The sequence below is a fragment of the Heptranchias perlo genome, chromosome 5 (assembly GCF_035084215.1).
Source record: "Heptranchias perlo isolate sHepPer1 chromosome 5, sHepPer1.hap1, whole genome shotgun sequence".
Classification (NCBI taxonomy): Eukaryota; Metazoa; Chordata; class Chondrichthyes; order Hexanchiformes; family Hexanchidae; genus Heptranchias; species Heptranchias perlo.
This window is the reverse complement of record NC_090329.1, coordinates 45,871,182-45,889,819: the sequence shown is the minus strand read 5'-3', so window position 1 is coordinate 45,889,819 and position 18,638 is coordinate 45,871,182. Positions and strand designations below refer to the sequence as shown.

The 18,638-nt window shown below is 45.3% G+C and overlaps 1 protein-coding gene across 2 annotated transcripts in view; it reads right to left on the bottom strand.

The window, feature by feature from the left end:
• Positions 1-14,175: 14,175 nt before the first annotated feature.
• Positions 14,176-18,638, bottom strand: part of LOC137321725 (visinin-like protein 1) — a 138,455-nt gene continuing 133,992 nt past the window's right edge. For both annotated transcript variants that reach the window (XM_067984304.1, XM_067984305.1), the window contains one exon: positions 14,176-18,168. In XM_067984304.1, coding sequence (XP_067840405.1) covers positions 17,971-18,168 — 198 coding nt within the window. In that variant the 3' untranslated portion in view covers positions 14,176-17,970. The remainder of the gene's footprint in view (positions 18,169-18,638) is intronic.

Here is an 18,638-nt window from a genome sequence, read left to right as displayed (position 1 = left end):
GGTTAGAAATCTCTAATACAAAAACAAAACCAAGTTAACACAATGTGTATGCACCACAAAGTCAGCATAAGAAGGAAGAGTTCGCCTTATGAGTGTTGAAAGGATATACAAGAACAAACAAGTTATTTTAATTGGCGACTTCAATAAACCAAATATAAATTCGGAAAACGCAAGTGATTTCGAATCAGAGTTGGTAAACGTAACGCACGGCTGCTTCATGACTTAGTGCATCAGTGCGGCCATCTTGAACTCATCTTGAACTGGATATCATAAATAACTCAAACAATGTACAGGAAATGGAAGTCTTGCCACCCATGGAGGACAGCGACTGCAAAATCATAAAGTTCAACATCATTTGGGACTTAGAACGACCGTGGACCAGAATAATTTTAAATAAGTTCATTTCAAATAACTGAAGCAAATTGACTGGGAGAGGTTGTTCAGCCACACATAAATAGAATACAGACAGCTTTAAAGGTGTAGTGATGAGCATGTAAGTAAATACATACCTAGAATCAATCAAAACAAACACAACCCTAAATATATTAACAGCAGTGCCTCCCAATGGAAATCTCAGAGGAGGAAGGCAAGCCAGCAGAGGGTTAAGGAGAGGCAGAGGAACATGTAGCGGAAGAGGATGTTATAGAACAAACTGCAATGGCGGCCAAAGACATCAGGAATAAGATAATTCAGGAGAACTCGGTGCTTTAATTGCGTCCTCCTATAGGCTTCCTTTCGCAATTTTCATCAGCCTCATTGTCCTCATCACTTTGTGCCAGCTTTTAAATATTCCATCCTCTACTTCACTGTTTAATCCTACACATGACTCCCCCGTTACAATCTTCAGAAAAAGGATCTCATTTTTTTTATTATTCGTTCATGGGATGTGGGCGTCGCTGGCGAGGCCGGCATTTATTGCCCATCCCTATTGCCCATCTCATACAACCAGTAGCCCAACAAGGCATTTATTATTAACTTAAATTCTGCTCTTTATCGACACTTTGCTTCTCCCTCTTGCTCACTCTTCTTGCCCTCTGTCTTATCGCGCCTGAAGGCCAAGTATAGACGGCTGCACTGCCCTAGTATGAGCTTTTTAGGGCTTCGGTGGCAGCCTGGGCTGTTTACTTTTGGCCACTCGTGAAGGCATCTGAGAGGACCGGGAAGACCACTGGCTTGTGTTGCTAGGCCTAGGGACAACAGCATAAGGCAAATGTAGTCCTGTCATGCCATTGGCACTGAGGTCTGGTACTGACTGCTCACTGATGAGCAGGAGGGCTATAGTGAGATCTTGCAGACCCTAGCGCGTGCGTGCGCGCATACAGACACACACACACACACACACACACACAAACATTTATATATAGAGAGCGAGAAAACAAAAGTAGACCTCATTTATATATAGCCCTTCATAGTTTCTAACTATATTTATTAATGTTTCTAACTCCAATTTTCTTTTGAATGCCTTGTGCATTCACATCCATATCACTCTATCCTGACTCCATTTTTTGGAACATTTGGAACATTCTTTCTCCTGGTTTTGTCATTTAATGTTTTGATATCCCTTACCCCTTCTACAAGAGTCTCTCACTATCTTAGAGCCTCTGAGGTCATATTTCCTCACTTTCTTTTTTCAGCTAAACTGTCCCTTGGGCTTAGCAAACAATATCACTGAGGATCTGAAAACTCCTTATGATTACATAGTAGGGTAAATTCCTGTTCTCTTTCTTATCCGCTCATTCTATATATAATTCTTATCTAATTCAAGTTTAGGCTTGACTGAATGCATGGCTGTACCATTATGGCTGTGCATCATTGTGAGGGCCATTACCTAGTTCACGCTGGTGTGCATCTGTGCATTCTTCCTTCTTTATCCTTATCAGGATCTCTCCCCCTCATGCAAAACACTCCCCCTATATTTAAAATTCAGACAGTGCATTTTTATGTCCCCAGTGGCCTTTCTCACAAATCTTACACGATGAGAACTTGGAAAGTCAAAAACTTCAGAAGAAAACATTTTTTGGATCTTTTACAAGTAACACAAAATGCGCATGAAATGGAAGTTGTAGCACCCTTGTGGAATGTATACCGGGTATACAACTTTAACAGGGTTAAAATTCAATGAAATGAGGGAACAACTAAAGTAAATAGATTGGCCGAAATTGTTTATCAACATTTCAGCAGAAAACAAATGGAACACCTTTAAAGGAATAATGCAGGATATCCCCCAAACCAACAAACTCAGAATAAACAAGGATGGCACTAAATGGACTTAAAAACAAATTAGAGCTAACATGATGCACATATTCAAAAAGGGTGACAAAACAAGACACAGAAAGCTACAGACACCATGGGCCCGATTTTAGCAGACCTGCGGGTTCCCGGCGGGTGGTCCTCCGGGAGCGTGGAAAACGCGGACGGTTAATTGAGTGCGCCCCCCGCGCGATCGCGGGATAATTGATTGAATTAAGCCGTGGTTCCGGGTTCGCCGCACCCCAGCTGTGCGCCGGCCGCCTGCGCATGCGCATTGACGCCAGCGCGATGGTGGAGCTCCACTTAAAGGGGCAGTCCCACAGAGCCCCCCCCTGCATCTAGCATCAGGAAGCAGACCATGGCGCAACCCAGGGGTAAGGCTGCGCCCCGGTTTTCCGACCGCGCGCTGCAGCTCCTCCTGGAAGGTGTGCGGAGGAGGAGGGACACGCTCTTCCCCAGGGACGGACGGAAGTGCCCTGGCTCCGTAACCAGGAGGGCATGGGCAGAGGTGGCGGCAGAGGTGAGCAGCAGCTCTAACACCAGCAGGACTTGGGAGCAGTGCCGCAAGCGATTCAATGACCTCACTAGGTCCGGCAAGGTGAGTTCACTAACGCACCCCCCCCAGAACCCGTCTCGACCATCACGCCAAACACCCCACAACCCCCTCTGCACAGCCACCACAGCGCTCCCACAGCAATCCTCACAGCCACTCACTCACCATCCTCACCGTGCCTGCACTGACCCACCCTCCCTGTCCCCACTGGAACACCACCACACGCCCCAACCCCATGCAGTGGGACGGGCATGTGGCACACGCATCCTCCCATCCATCCGCCCCACGCGCAACCCACCCACACCGATGCTCCAGGCGTCTCACTATGCAATCTGCACGTACTCACGCATCTGTGTTTTGCCTTCACAGGAGAAGAGATGCAAGAACGCGCGGGAAAGGGACCGCACCGGAGGGGCCCGCCGCACGTGCTCGAGCTCACGGATGCCGAGGTGGAGGCGCTCGAACTGAGCGGAACGCAACTGTGCCTGTCGGTGGACGATGGCGAGTCTGGCGCTGCAGCATCGGCCGGTAAGGGACAGCTGAGACTCAACACTCATGATCGCGAATGACCTTAGCATCACCTGCCATCTGACGCACCGCGACCTCTGTGCACATGCCTCACAGTGCCCTCTGTTCCCTTGCAGGGCCGTCTGCGAGCGCTTCGTGTGAGGAGGGCGATTCCTCAGAGGACATGGCGGTCTCTGAGGGTGCATCATCACATATGAGCCAACCATCCACCAGCGCAGAGACACGCACCTCGGTGGGTCTCCCTCGCCAACTAGTTGGGGTTGCACTTGGTGATTCACCGCGCACGTGTGAGCATGAGCAGACCCTGGTGGCAGGGGCAGCCGCGGAGGGTCCGCGTCGGTGGGAGCACTCATCTCCAGGCTCTGCTCAGCCGGACCCAGATGCTGAACCCAGGGGGCCACCAGTCAAAAGGAGAGCCGTCGAGGGGCACCAGCACATTGCCGAGGTACTGGGAGAGGTGCCGCGCGCATTGTCCACAATCATGCAGGCGATGGAGGAGTCCAACTCCTGCATGTGGGCATTGGTGGCGCAGGCACAGGAGGGTACCGGCGACATAGTGTCGAGGGTAGGTGCGGGACTGTCTGCGGTGGAGGAGAGGCTGGCCTCCCTCGAGCGTCACGCACAGCTCCACATCGAGTCCGTGCAGGCCCTGACAACGGCTGTTCGGATTCAGGGTGAGCACCATTCTGCCGCCATAAACAGGCTGACAGATACATTGGAGGTGGCCTTGCAAGGTCTCACACTGGTCATCCAAACTGTCGTCCAGCAGGGTGGAAGGGGTGATGTGGGCCGAGGCCACGAGAGGGATGATGGTGAACGGTGACATGGAAGCGGGGACACTTCTCAAGGTGCCCCCACGTCCCACCCGTTGCCCCTCTCTCAACCAGTACCCGCAATGGTGCCTCCTCTCCAGGTGGCCGAGTCTGCCCCTGCACAGGTGCAGGAGGAGCAGTCTGTGGAGGTGCCGTCACGGGCACCGAAACCCAGGGGCCGTCCGCCCAAAGCATCTACCCGGTCAGGGCAACAACATGAGCAACCTGCCACTACCTCTGCTGGAGCCACAGGGGTAGCACCACGTAGGGGTACCCGGAAAAGAACTCCAAAGGCGTTATAAGCACAAAGGGAATGCACCAGGGTGTCTGTTACTTTGTACACTTTTTGTTTATAGTATTGCACCTTGTAGATATTAAACACTATCGTTCTCACCACTCCTGCCACCTCTCGTCCATTCGTCCGCGGCCTGTGCAATAGCTGCGTTCCGAGCAGCCCATCATGACAGCGAACACCTGCTGCCACCCATTGGGCACACTGCTGTGGGTGCTGGAGTACTGGCAACAGTCTTCAGTGGAGGGGGCTGGTATGGCCCCTCGCATGTGCAGGTGAGGAGATGCGAACGCCTCGCACTGTCTGACTCTAGGAGAACCGTTGACATATGAGTGCCTCCCTGGCCCGGCGAGCATCCCGATGAGTCGGGGTTCGGCGCATGGGTCGTCCATCAACCTGTGACACGTCTCCCTCCTCCCTCTCCTCCTCAACCTCCTCCTCCACCTCCACCTCCTCGTCCTCATCGCCGTCCTCAATGTGGGTGGCGGGTGTTGATGGGGCCTCCTCCAGCGGCACCCCTCTCTGTTGGGCCATGTTGTGCAGGGCATAGCAGACAACTATGATTCGTCCCACTCTGAATGGTGTGTATTGGAGCGCTCCCCCAGAATGATCAATGCACCTGAAGCGCATCTTGAGCAGCCCTATGGTCTGCTCAATTGTAGACCTGGTAGCAGTGTGGCTGTCATTGTACCGACGCTCCGGCTCGGTGATGGGGTTCCTCAGAGGCGTCATGAGCCACGTGTGTAGGGGAAGCCCCATGTCGCCGATGAGCCAGCCGTTGCCCGCGTTGGGTGCGTGGAAGATGGGCGGGACGGTGGACTCCCTGAGGACAAAGGCATCGTGGCAGCTGCCGGGCTATCTGGCGCACACGTGTAGGAATCTCTGGCGGTGGTCACAAATGAGCTGGGCGTTCATGGAGTGATACCCCTTCCTGTTGATGAACAGCCCTGGCTCATGCGGAGGTGCCCGTATTGCGATGTGGGTGCAGCCGATTACACCCTGTACCCGTGGGAAGCCAGCCATGGCATGGAATCCAACCGCCCTCTCCATCTGGCTGCGCTCATCCATGGCGAAGTTGATGTAGGTCGAGGCCCTGCGGAACAACCCATCGGTGACCTGCCTTATGCACTTGTGTGCAGACGACTGACAGACCCCGGTGATGTCCCCGGTGGCACCCTGGAAGGATCCGGATGCGAAGAAGTTGAGGGCAGTGGTGACTTTGACGGCGACAGATAAGAAGATGCTGCTTGGTCCATCCGGGAGCAGCTCGTCGTTCAGGAGGCTGCAGATGTCGGCGACTACCTGGCGAATGACTCTGAGCTGACGTATGCACTGCTCCTCGGAGAGGTCCATGAAGCTGAGCCTTGGTCTGTACACCCTGTGCGGAGGGTAGTGCCTCCTGCGACGCATCTCTCTCTGCGGTTGCCCTCCCTCCTGCTGTGCAGGTGGGTGTGCCACAGCACCGTGTTGGGGGGCCCCACCTCTCCGAGGCGGACGGCGTGGACTGCGAGGCTGCTGGGGCTGGTCATGCTGTTCGTCCTCCGAGGATGTCAACGCACCACCCATCTGGCAGGTGTTGGTCTGAGGGGTTGTGCAGGGTAGGTAGGTGGTTCCTCGAACTGGGGTTACGGTTTCACGTCGGTCTGTCCTCTGGCTTGGCGGGGGATGGTGGAGGGCAGGGGTTGCCCTATGTGACGCGGTGGCCTCCTGTGTGGGTGAGGGCTCTCTCCCCCCCCCTGTGGAGTGCACCTTGGCAGCTGCCACAGGCTGCTGGCTGCAACACGTCCGGTTGGAGGGAGACTGTTTCCCCCAGTGTGTGAAACAGTCTGAGTTGAAGGTAAAATCCCACACTTCCTGTTATGACAGCTGATTCAGCTCATTTAATGACCTCAACAAGCAAGGTAAGTACACTCAAGTGGCATCCCGCTGGCTTTAATTGCCTGCGGGATTCCCAGCAGCGGGGGCTGCGCACGCAGCCCCGCACGTCAGCGCGGGACCCGGAAGTGGCCGGGATCGCGGTGCGATCCGGGCCCGCACATGGAAATTGACATTTTGGAGCCCACCCCGCCGATAACGCACAGGGAACCCGCTACTAAAATCGAGCCCCATTAGTCTTACAGCTATTCCATATAAAATAATGGAATTGATTATCAGGAGTAAACTATACACCAATAACCTAGTTAACAGCAGTCAGCATGGATTCAGAAGAGGAAGTTCCTGTCTGACCTCTTCAATTTTTTTGAAGAAGTGATAACGCAAGGGGACTGTGGAAAGCTCTGTGACGTGATGTACCTAGATTTCCAAAAGGCTTTTGTTAAAGTTCCACATGAAAGATTATCAATTAAATTCATAGCTGTGGGGATTCAGGGTAAACCCTGGGAATGGATAAGGAATTGGCTGAAGGGTAGTAAACAATGAATATTCATTAGAATAGTTATGTCAGAATGGGGTGATGTACTGAGTGGGATGCTTCGACACTTTTTAATTTACATAATGATTTGGATTCAGAAACTCTATGCAAAGTAGTCAAATTGGCAGATGATACCAACATAGGAGGGGCAGTGGAATTTGAAAAGGCAGCTCAGAAATTACAGCATGAGGGACAAGTTATGTAAATAGACAAACTAATAAAAGGTAATTTTAGGATTAATGTGAGGAAATTCTTTTTCACAAAAAGAGCAACCAATGCATGGAATTGACTTTCAGATAGAGTGATGGCAGCAAAAGCCCAGGAATTATTTGAAAAACAATTGGATGCTACAACAAGTTATCTGAGGGTATTTTATCGTCTTAAATTTAAGTTTTTGACCTATTTCCACGGACATGAGGTTATATTGGATAACCCCAAAACTGGGTGCGGGGGTCGCGGTGCGCGATTAACCCGCGCCTGGAGGTGAGATGCAGGTAGCACGTAACATTCGTGCTGCCTGGTGTTTTACCTGATTGCTGCGAATAGCCAGCACTACCTGAGCTGTTGAGTGGTTGCTCATCAGCAGGAGGTCCAGATATTGGGAGTGGCTAGCACCATTTAAAGGCAGCCTGCACCTCTTAAAGGGGAGGTACAGTGTGGCTGCAGGAAGTGGTGGAAGTAAAATGGGAAGTGAATCTGTGCTGCAATATAGTGTAGCATGGTGATGGGACCTCTGGAACTTTTAATGAGCAACAACTGGGCTGCTCAACGTTTGTGGGACTCTGATTTTTGCAAAATATAAGATACGGGTCCACATGGAGTCTGAACGGAAATCAGACATCGCACACATAAAACATAGATGCAGGTCCCATCCTTATGTTCACAAACTGATGAGTTGTTTTATAACATTGAATAAAGGTTGTGCACTACTAAATCCCACATCCTCCAATTTGCATGACAGACCTCACCAATCTGCCGATCTGAGTTTGTAGCAGGCCAGCGAGAGAGTATGCAGAAGGTTCTCTGATAATGTGCAAGAGGCCTTGGTGCAAGAAGTGGACAGAAGGAGGGGCAGCCTACATCCACGGTGGAGGGGGTGGGGGGTGGGTGGGAGGGGGTGGGGGTGGAGGGGGTGGGGGGATGGTGGGGGGGGGGGCGAGAGGCACTCCGGATATATGCTCCCGAGACAGTGGGAGGCAGTAGGGGACAAAGTCAATGCCAGGCACATAGCACTATGCACATGGATGCAATGCAGGAAGAAGTTCAATGCTTTGACATGAGTGGTCAAGGTGAGCGAGATCAACTGTCAAGTGGCATCTCCTACAAACTGCACCATTAGCCGCATCCACTGCTCCATCCACTACACCCCCCCATCACCCACATACCAACATAGGAAGAAACATAGGAATATAGGAACAGCAGTAGGCCATTCAGCCCCTCGTGCCTGCTCCGCCATTTGATAAGATCATGGCTGCTCCATGATCTAACTCTGTGCACCTGCCTTTGGCCCATATCCCTTAATACCTTTGGTTGCCAAAAAGCTATCTATCTCACATTTAAATTTAGCAATTGAGCTAGTATCAATTGCTGTTTGCGGAAGAGAGTTCCAAACTTCTACCACCCTTTGTATGTAGAAATGTTTTCTAATCTCACTCCTGAAAGGTCTGGCTCTAATTTTTAGACTCTGCTCCCTTCTCTTAGAATCCCCAACCAGCGGAAATAGTTTCTCTCTATCCACTCTATCTGTTCCCCTTAATATCTTATAAACTTCGATCAGATCACCCCTTAACTTTCTAAACTCCAGAGAATACAACCCCAATTTGTGTAATCTCTCCTCATAACTTAACCCTTGAAGTCCAGATATCATTCTAGTAAACCTACGCTGCACTCCCTCCAAGGCCAATATGTCCTTCCGAAGGTGCGGTGCACAGAACTGCTTATAGTACTCCAGGTATGGTCTAACCAGAGTTTTGTATAGCTGCAGCATAACTTCTGCCCCCTTGTACTCTAGTCCTTAGATATAAAGGCCAGCATTCCATTAGCCTTATTGATTATTTTCTGCACCTGTTCATGACACTTCAATGATCTGTGTACCTGAACCCCAAAGTCCCTTTGCACAGCCACTGTTTTTAACTTTTTACCAATTAGAAAGTACCCTGTTCTATCCTTTTTTGATCCAAAGTGGATGACCTCACATTTGCCTACATTGGGCAAAGCTGTGGCAAATGGAATTCATTTACCTAATCTATCAATATCCCTTTGTAATTTTATGAATTAATCTACACTGCTTACAATGCCACCAATCTTTGTGTCATCGGCAAACTTAGATAGGAGACTTTCTATGCCTTCATCTAAGTCGTTAATAAATATTGTGAATAATTGAGGCCCCAAGACAGATCCCTGTGGGACTCCACTAGTCACATCCTGCCAATGTGAGTACCTACCCATTATCCCTACTCTCTGTCGCCTTTCGCTCAGCCAACTTCCTAACCAAGTCCGTACTTTTCCCTCGATTCCATGGGCTTCTATCTTAGCTAACAGTCTCTTATGTGGGACTTTATCAAATGCCTTCTGGAAGTCCATATAAATAACATCCATTGACATTCCCCTGTCCACTACTTTAGTTACCTCTTCAAAAAATTCAATCAGGTTTGTCAGGCACGACCTACCTTTCACAAATCTATGCTGGCTCTCTCTGATTAACTGAAAATTCTCGAGGTGTTCAGTCACCCTTAATTATAGACTCCAGCATTTTCCCCACAACAGATGTTAGGCTAACTGGTCTATAATTCCCTGGTTTCCCTCTCTCTCCTTTCTTAAAAAGTGGAGTGACATGTGCAATTTTCCAATCTAGAGGGACAGTTCCTGAATCTAGAGAACTTTGAAAGATTATAGTTAGGGCTCTTTCCATCAGTACTCAACTCTTCCAATCAGATCCTTCCTCTCACCCTCACACATTACCACTGTTGCAAGCCGCACACCCAAAACTCACAGGTCACACACACTGGCAGCTATTCACCCATGACAGCCACATCACCCAAATATCTTGCAGGACACTCACCGATACACGTCCCGCTTTCTTACAGGAGAAGGTGGCGCATAACAAGAGGCAGCAAGTGGCAGTGGCTCCATGGATCATGAACCTGCTGTCCTCTCTCAGGGTGACAGCATTCCTGTCCCACCCCTGCCACTCTGCCAGTGTCCTTGCTGTTGCCTGTCAGCTAGCCAGCCCATTGCCTGTACAGTATTGAAAATTTATTATAGGAACATAGGAACAGGAGTAGGCCATTTAGCCCCTTGAGCCTGTTCCATCATTCAGTGAGATCATGGCTGATCTGTGACCTTACTCCATATCCCTTAATATCTTTGGTTAATAAAAATCTATCAATTTCAGATTTAAAATTAACAATTGAGCCAGCATCAACTGCCATTTGCGGAACAGCATTCCAAACTTCTACCACCCTTTGCTTATAGAAGCATTTCCTAACTTCACTCCTGCAAGTCCTGGCTCTAATTTTTGGGCTGTGTCCCCTCATCCTAGTATTCAACTATAGGAGACCTCCAAAAACAGGTACAAATGCATCAGCAGCCAAAAGCAATAATCCAACAACTAACCTGTAAATCCTGCATGATCCCTTTAAATAGCAATGGTGGGGGTGTCCTCCATGCTGTTTAAGACCTGTTCAGCTGTGTGAGGTTGGCTGTGCGTTGGCTGGAGCGTTGAGCTCCAAAATCAAATCTGTCCCTTTAAATCAGCGTTGCACACTGTTCTACTGCATGTTCTCCCTATTTTACATGCTGCCGGCATTCGTTATCTGCACTTGAGCAAATGCCTTTACCAATATGGCGTCCAGCACACGTCATGCTAGAAGTGTGCGCGTGCATTCCGGATGCCATTTTGGGACCTTAGGAGTCCACATGGAGCCCACAAAATGGGCGTTACGCAACCCAATTTAGAGGCCATCAAGTTTATGTTGTACAGTATTACCTCAAATAAGAGCAATTCTGTTTGTTTGACTCTACAATTTGCCCTGTTTATGTTTTGGGCTGGATTCTGGAGTACCCCTAGCAATTGCAATATGTTTTCTTGGCTACAGATATTTCCAATGGGGCCAGTGATGGGACAGGCATGTTGCTACATGTACTAGTGGCATCAGTCCAGAAAAATCCTAGCCAGTAGTGTGGTGGGGAGAGCTGAGCACTCTTGAGGCAATATTCTGTGCTGCAATCTCATTTAAATTACAACATTGCTGCTGAAGTCAGGGCTGTTGATGGTGTTAGTGCTATGATGTAAAAACAGATTACAGATATGTGTTGCTTGGGCTCTTCCAATAGTTTAGTGGATGAATGGAGCGTTTGGTGTTGTAATGACCCATATAGGCCTGGATGATCCCAGGTCCAAATCTTAGTTTGTGCTGTGTTAGCTCGTTATTATGTTTTTTGGTATTACACTGGATATCTTGGGTTTAGCATCACCAACCACACTTGTACGGAAACGTTTACTTGTCCAACATCTAGGTAAACGTATCACTTGCCATCATGCGATTCTCTTCATCTTCAGTAGGTAGATTGAATACATTCTCTATCAAGCATAGGGTATAAATCAGCAAATGATTTATTTAATATAGAATGGGCAAATGAACAATATTTAGCACAACAAGATAAAGTGCATGTATTGCAATGCAGAGCTAGGGAAGTAAAACTGGGGGAATTAGAAACAAAGATGTGGGCCTAGAAATTTGATTGTGCTGCACCTATTTTATAGGTACTAAACGAGTGTATAAGCATCTAATATGGTGGGCATGAAGTGCGCGGTCATTAGAAGCAGAAAGTGCACCACCCGCCATATTAGATCGGGCTTCCATGGTGCATGCCAAAACTATTTAAAGCAATGTATAGAATATTTAAATAAGGGTCCTACGCTTCTTGTTGCTTTTCACAACGTCCCAAAGCGCTTTACAACCAATATACTTTTGAAGTATAGTCACTGTTGTAATGTAGGAAACGTGGCTGCCAATTTGCACACAGCAGGGTCTCACAAACAGCAATCCGATAAACGATGAGATAACCTGTATAAAGTGTTGAGAAGTGGAGTCTCACAATTTCTTTTGTAATATTCAGAATTAATTATGTAGCGGTTTCAACTTTATATTAGGTGTACCATATTGTGTATGGTGTAGTGTAGCACCACAAAGGTGGAAGGAACAATTACATCTTTAGTTCCAAATATAAGTTTGTGCTGTTGGAGGAGATGCAGAGTGAAGCCAGGTGCCAAGCACGCCACAGAAAGCAAGTCATTTTCTGTGGCCTATAATAAGATAAATGACAAATCCTTCATTCGGCAGTAAATAAGTGAAATCATTTGAATTCTGAAATTATTGTTTCAGATTAAAGAAATATTAATTTGTACTTGTGTTTGATCCCTATATGTAATTTTGAAATATTCTGTTTCAGTTTTTTGCCTGATTGTTGCCTTATTGGAATCCTTCGTAAGCATCACCCTGAAAGAGGGTGATTGCATCTGATTGCACTGCCCTTTCGTTCCCAAGATGAATCTGAAGACTCAGCTGATTAAATGACTGTTGACATTTATTATCATGTACTTTTAATGTTTTTTTAAGTGGAGTAAGTGGTTGTGGGAGGACTTTGGGGTGGTGGGGGGGGGAAGAGGACTGCATTATGGGAGCAGTCAGGAGCAGATAGGTTTTTGTTTTGTCTTGTTGATCCTTAATAGAAAACACGCTATCTAATTCAATGTAACAATCTGCTTATTTGGTGATTCTAGATAAAGCCTAGATTATTCCCACTCTCTCTGCAGGTTATAACAACTTGTATTCATGACATTGTATTTATCATTGCGTCTAACATGTAGGATGCATGGAAAGAATTGTAAGACAGATTATTTAATATCTATATCACATATATTTTGCAGAGAAAATGTCTTTTCAAGCAGCCTGCTTACATGATGATTGTCATTTGGTTGACTCAATTAAATCAATTCGGCAGGAAAAAAAATTGTTTTTAACTGCATTGGCTGAGTCCTGTGCCCAATTGATGTGTAGAGACAGAGAAATAGTAGTGGAACAAAAGGTAACAAAGGCAGAGTATCCATAAGAACTGGCCAGATTCATACTGGAAAGTCAAAGGGGGTAAATTTTCCAATCTACGTTGGTGGCTAGGAGCCTTAGAAACAGCATGCCTGCAATTTTCCAAATGTGCTGGTAGCGGATATGATTCCCTACCACCAGACTGAGTCAGAAAATTGCCCCAAAGTGCCTAAACCCTTTTGATACTTTGGCATTTTATAGATGTTAAAGTATTGACAAATTACAATTTTTATATGTTTGCTAGAAATTTAATTTTTTACTTGTGTATAGTCAACTGGCTGAGGAAACAGTGGGCTGGATTTTTCTTTGCTGCGGGATATGGAGGCAAAATTGGGTGGTGATACCTGCATTCTCTCCCCTGCTACTATTGTAAAGGCAGAAATCCCTTCCCCGTCAACTGCATGTGAAGGTTAGTAGGAGACAGTCCTCAGTTCCTTGCCCAAATCCTTCCTTACCTCAAGTGTTTCTTCAATCCTCTGTCTCTGGCAGTAGGCCTGAGGGTAACAGTGATAAGTCCCAAAGTTTCTCAATGGAAAGAGGCAGTCTAGCAGTTGCCTCCTCTCCCTCCATAGCAGCCCAAAATACATACTTTTTAGGCCCTGATCTTGAATGCTGCAGCAGTCACTGCCTGGATTCTCTTGTTCTACAATGGAGGGCACCCTCTTGGTGTCCAGAAGTCTACACTGCATACGAGATGACCCTTGACCCAGGAAAATAAGTCAGAGTCACAGTGGTGGGCAGAAGTCACACCCCACCGCTATCCAACTGTGAAAATGTGAATCCAGCCCAATGTAGTCAAAATAAATTGGAAGTGTTTTGATTGGTCACTTTTATTGTACTTGCTGGTTCATGAATGATAGATTGGGGAAAAAAGTGAGGCAATTGCTCGGCATTGTGCTGCTTACTTGTTCCTCAGTGTTAACATTTGCTACGTGTACAGTGAATAGATTTCCTCCTAATTCATGCATGGATACTTGATTGGTAACTTAGATATTGGTTATTTGAACCAATCTTAATTTTTTGCTCAACAGATGTATGACACCATTGATATGTGATGACTTTCAAAGGTGTGATGCCTTTGAAAGATGTGATGCTATGACTGTGTGCATGATGCAAGATTTTTTAATTATATGGATGAACCTTCACTTGTTTTAAAATTGAATTGTGCATATTAACCGGAAAAAATGACAAATATGGTTTTCATGTTAAAGTATGTCCATGCCACTGTTTATTTGTTTCACATTGTAGCACAATTTCATTTTAACAGTTCTGGGTTTTGTTTTCTGCACAATTTCATTTAGAAGATATATTAATGATTTATGTATCGATTCATAACATTTGTAAAAGCCATAACAAACATATAGGTACTGCACCGAACACTTTTACCAACATTTTTTTTTACATTGCATACATAAAAGGGGAAGGTTTGGTAAGCTTTATTCATTACCCTTTTGCCAGAATAGATAAATCACTGTCCTGGTTAAGTAAAAAATATAATTTTTAAGTTTCAAAACCTTAAATGTTAAAGGGGTAATTTTCCAACTTCACACTGCTACTAGGTAGCCTCATCTGCTGAGAGTCCCTACGAAAATTTGTGCAGAGCATGCTCTGATTTCTGCTGTGCTCTCACTGGATAAAAGGTAACTTGCTACTTTTAACGTTATAACTTTTGTGTATTTAGCATTGTCATGTTTTGCATTCAAAGCTCTAAATTAGCAATCAGTAAATAGTCTATTAAAGGGGAAGTATATTCCAAAGATGTCTCCATAGTTCTAAACGTAATAAGGTTTTTGCATTCAACCTTTTATCATCTTACTTTAGAATTGCTATTGGGCACTCTGGATACAGGCATTTTGTGTAGAACTTGACTTCAGTGGGCTGAAATTCCAGCACAATTGAGCCTTTTATGCCACATTTCTAGAGCTACACATGCCAATGGAGCAGTGAACTGACTGCTCTGAATTTTCCACTTCAGTTTATTTAAATAATTATTAACAGCTGCCAATGTAGCCTTAGCCTTGTGCAGGGAGCCAACCCAATGGAACACTCGGAGAGTGCAACCAACAGGTCCAAATTAAAGGGATGTGCGCTTTTAAAGTAAGTTTCTGCATATCGGGACAAATATTTATTTCAACGCTTGTCAAGCTTCAAAATGAAGTTCAGATATTTTTCAAGCCTCGCCATGGCTAGGAGAGGGAGTAGGGTTGGGCATAAATGAAGTAAAGAAATATGGATGCACAAAATAGATTCCATGGACATAATGGTACAGCACCTGACTCCCTGTTTGATAGATGGCTGAATGGGCATATAGTTGCATGAGGAGAGTTGCCTAATTTCACACTTAAGGACACCCTTCCCAGAGAACAGCAGCATACTATCCTTGTCAGCAGGCGGTAAGCAGTGCTCAACGCTGTGTACACCATTTGCGGGATCTGGTAACAGTGGAGAGGAAGACAATACACTTAATGGAGTTTGGCAAGGAAGCACAACCCAACAGGACCATGTACCTCGTGCATGGCCCAAAGATTCCTTGCAACAAAGTGTTGCCTGTTTTCACATGAACTCCTCACCCATACCAAGCCCTCACACAGGTTTTTTTTGTATCTCATGCATACCCATAACTTGGGAAGGTGTACTGTCTAGATGCAAAGTAGAATCAAAAACCTTGTCACACTCACATTTTCCACGGCCATATACTTCGTCATTTTAGAACAATCTAGACTGCATGATGCCCAGCCACTTCCTGACACCCAAGTTGGCGTGCAGATTGTGCACGCCGGTCACTGTGCACGAGCTCCTTCAACTTCTAACAACTCAAGATGACTAATGCTGGTGCAACTTTGAGAACATATCGTAAGGTGCAGAATCTGGCCAAAGACACAGGTCAAAAGCACATCTCTGATGACCTGCCCAAGTAGCTAAGGCTGGGCTGGTGGACTAACTCTGCGGGCAATGGTGGGTCTGGACAATCTGCCTTATGTGTAGGCAGATGAACCCTCTGAAAATGCTTGTTGTCCTCTAGTCCCTGAGGGCAAGAGGAATTTTAAAAGAACTACTCATCCTACCACCAGGGACTGTTGAATATTGTAGTAAAACTCCCTTGACTGATAGGTGGTAAAAATAGAAAAAAGTTAAAAAAAAATCTAAATTAAAGTGCAATGCAAAACAAAAAGTGCACTTAAACAAATGCAACAAAAGAAAATCAAGAGAGGTCATAAATAAAAACACTCACCAAATGAATAAACAGCTTCAAGAAAAGCAGCTCGTGTTTTCTGTTGTCTATGCATCTGCTGCCAACTTCTGTGTGCCTTCTTTTAAGGGTGCAGTCCCATGACTGTGGATTCCCAGCTCAAGCCAGCAGAAGTGCCAGGACTGGGAGGCACACGCTCATTCACCAATTTTTTAGCGCTTTATTGAGGCTTGCACCACATAGCAGTACAAGACCCCTGCTCTCCCAGTGCTGCCCAGCTGGTAACACCAGGCAGTAAGCCCAGAGCACTTTTGTCGCTCAAAGTCTCTATCCCCCGATTTCTGCGCCATCACACGTTTACGCCAGTGGTGCATAGAAGCAGAATTTCAGTCCCCAGGTGACACCACAAAGTTCTGCTAGTAACATTGAGTTTTGCTCCAATAACAACATGAATGGAGACCGTGGTTAGCACTCTTCATTCACAGTGGAGGATGTTACAATTGGCTATAGGCAATCATTCTAAAGCCTAAAGCAGAGTAACAAGTGATGGCTGAGATACTACTAAATGCTGGATCTTTCCCTTTTATGATTTACGATTATGGGACACTTATGTAGACTAAACTTCCCCTTTAAATCAGTTTAGCAATGCAAGGGAGAATGTTGGGAAATAGTATTGTTAAGAATGACTCACTCTACCTCGGATTGTTTTCAAATGAGTCACAGGTTATGGCACAGTACTCCTAGATTTGACATCAGATCACTAGCAGAATATCTTACTGGCACATTTCATTAAGTAGTAAAGAAAACAAGGCCTTTCTTATTATGTTATCTATTTCTCCCTTTTTAAAATAATAGTGTATTTTTTGTCTTAAAACTTACTAATGCAGTTTTGCATTTTTCTTCTCTCTGTAATGACATCAATTAAAATGTTTATAGGATTTCTGTGAATATAAACCCCAACTGCCAATAAGGTGCAAGTCGAAAAGCTCTAAAAAGTGTTTAAAAAGTCGCTATCACATTTCCTGGTAGTTGGTGACAATTTGTAAAGTGGAGTTGCTACTTTAGGTATTGTAGGAAAAATCTAAACTAACGTCAGATACACTAGAGAATCTTACCATTAGGTATTTTTAAATGTTTGCTGTTCCTACAAAATCTTTTTGTCTGTTGAAGAAATTCTTGAGCGCCCATGTTTGAATAAGATGCTAATTATAAATGCTGAATCCATTGTCTGCTAAACATTGCTGCAGTTTTCTGAGGTATTTAGTCCTGTCTTTATATGATTTTTCAGGGTGCAAAGAATTGAGGGAAAACTTAACTGGACACAAATGCCATTTACTTTTTGTTAAGCAAGCAGATCTGTGTAATGCAGACTATGTTTTCTGGTCAGATAATTTTTGCCAATATTTTCAAAAATTCATATCTCAGATCTGCTACAATGGTTAGAGGAAAAAGAAATGATTTATTATAAACAGGTACTTTGACATGAAAATTCAGTTTCATTCCCAGTAAGTGAAACACATTGCAAGCTCCAGTGGAACATGAACAATAATAGCATATTTTAATGCAACACGATATTGATGCACAGGCCTCTGAGGAATGAATTTTAGATGGTAATGAAATTGCGCACACTTCACTTTTGGCAGTTTTTATATTAATTTAAACTTTTTTTTTGCATATGACATTCTCATGCACACAAGTGTTTCAACACAAGAAGCAAGTCCATTTAAAGGTAGTCCAAGCACTTTGTTTTCGTGTGTGTATGGATGTAGCTGCAAACTGAATGAAACATTTGAATTTTGTGCAGTCCATTATATGCATTACTGACGGCTCATTTCTGAATGTCACATTGCAGGAGTAACACAATCGAAGGATCACTCTTTGCCGCTTCTTTGAATTCATCCAATGTAATCTGGTCATCATTGTTCTTATCCATCTTACTGAAAATCTTGTCGACTCGCTGTTCTGGCGTCAAACCATCTTCATTCATTTTCATCATTATGACTGTTCCCACCATTTTATAAATAGCCTTCATGGAAGAAAACAAAATAATTTGAAATGATTTAAATTTAAGGTGAAAATCAAAGAAAATCATATACTTTGCACTGTTTTGAACTTTTTGTGCTCTCACTACATGCAAGAATTGCTACAAACATTGTTTAAAGAATGGGAACTTGCTACCACAAGGAGTAGTTGAGGCGAATAGCATAAATACCTTTAAGGGGAAGCTAGATAAGTACATGAGGGAGAAAGGAATAGAAGGATGTGCTGATAAGGTTAGATGAAGTAAGGTGGCATAAAACACTGGCATAGACCAGTTGGGCCAAATGGCCTCTTTCTGTGCTGTAAACTCTATGTAATGAATCGGATTTCTGCAGCTCTTAACAGGCCTGAGAGATATATGAATTTATGTTGTTTTGATTATATCACACAATATAGTCCCAGTGGCCACCACAGATCTCTTTTTTAAATGAATTAGTTGAGAATTCAGCTGTGAAA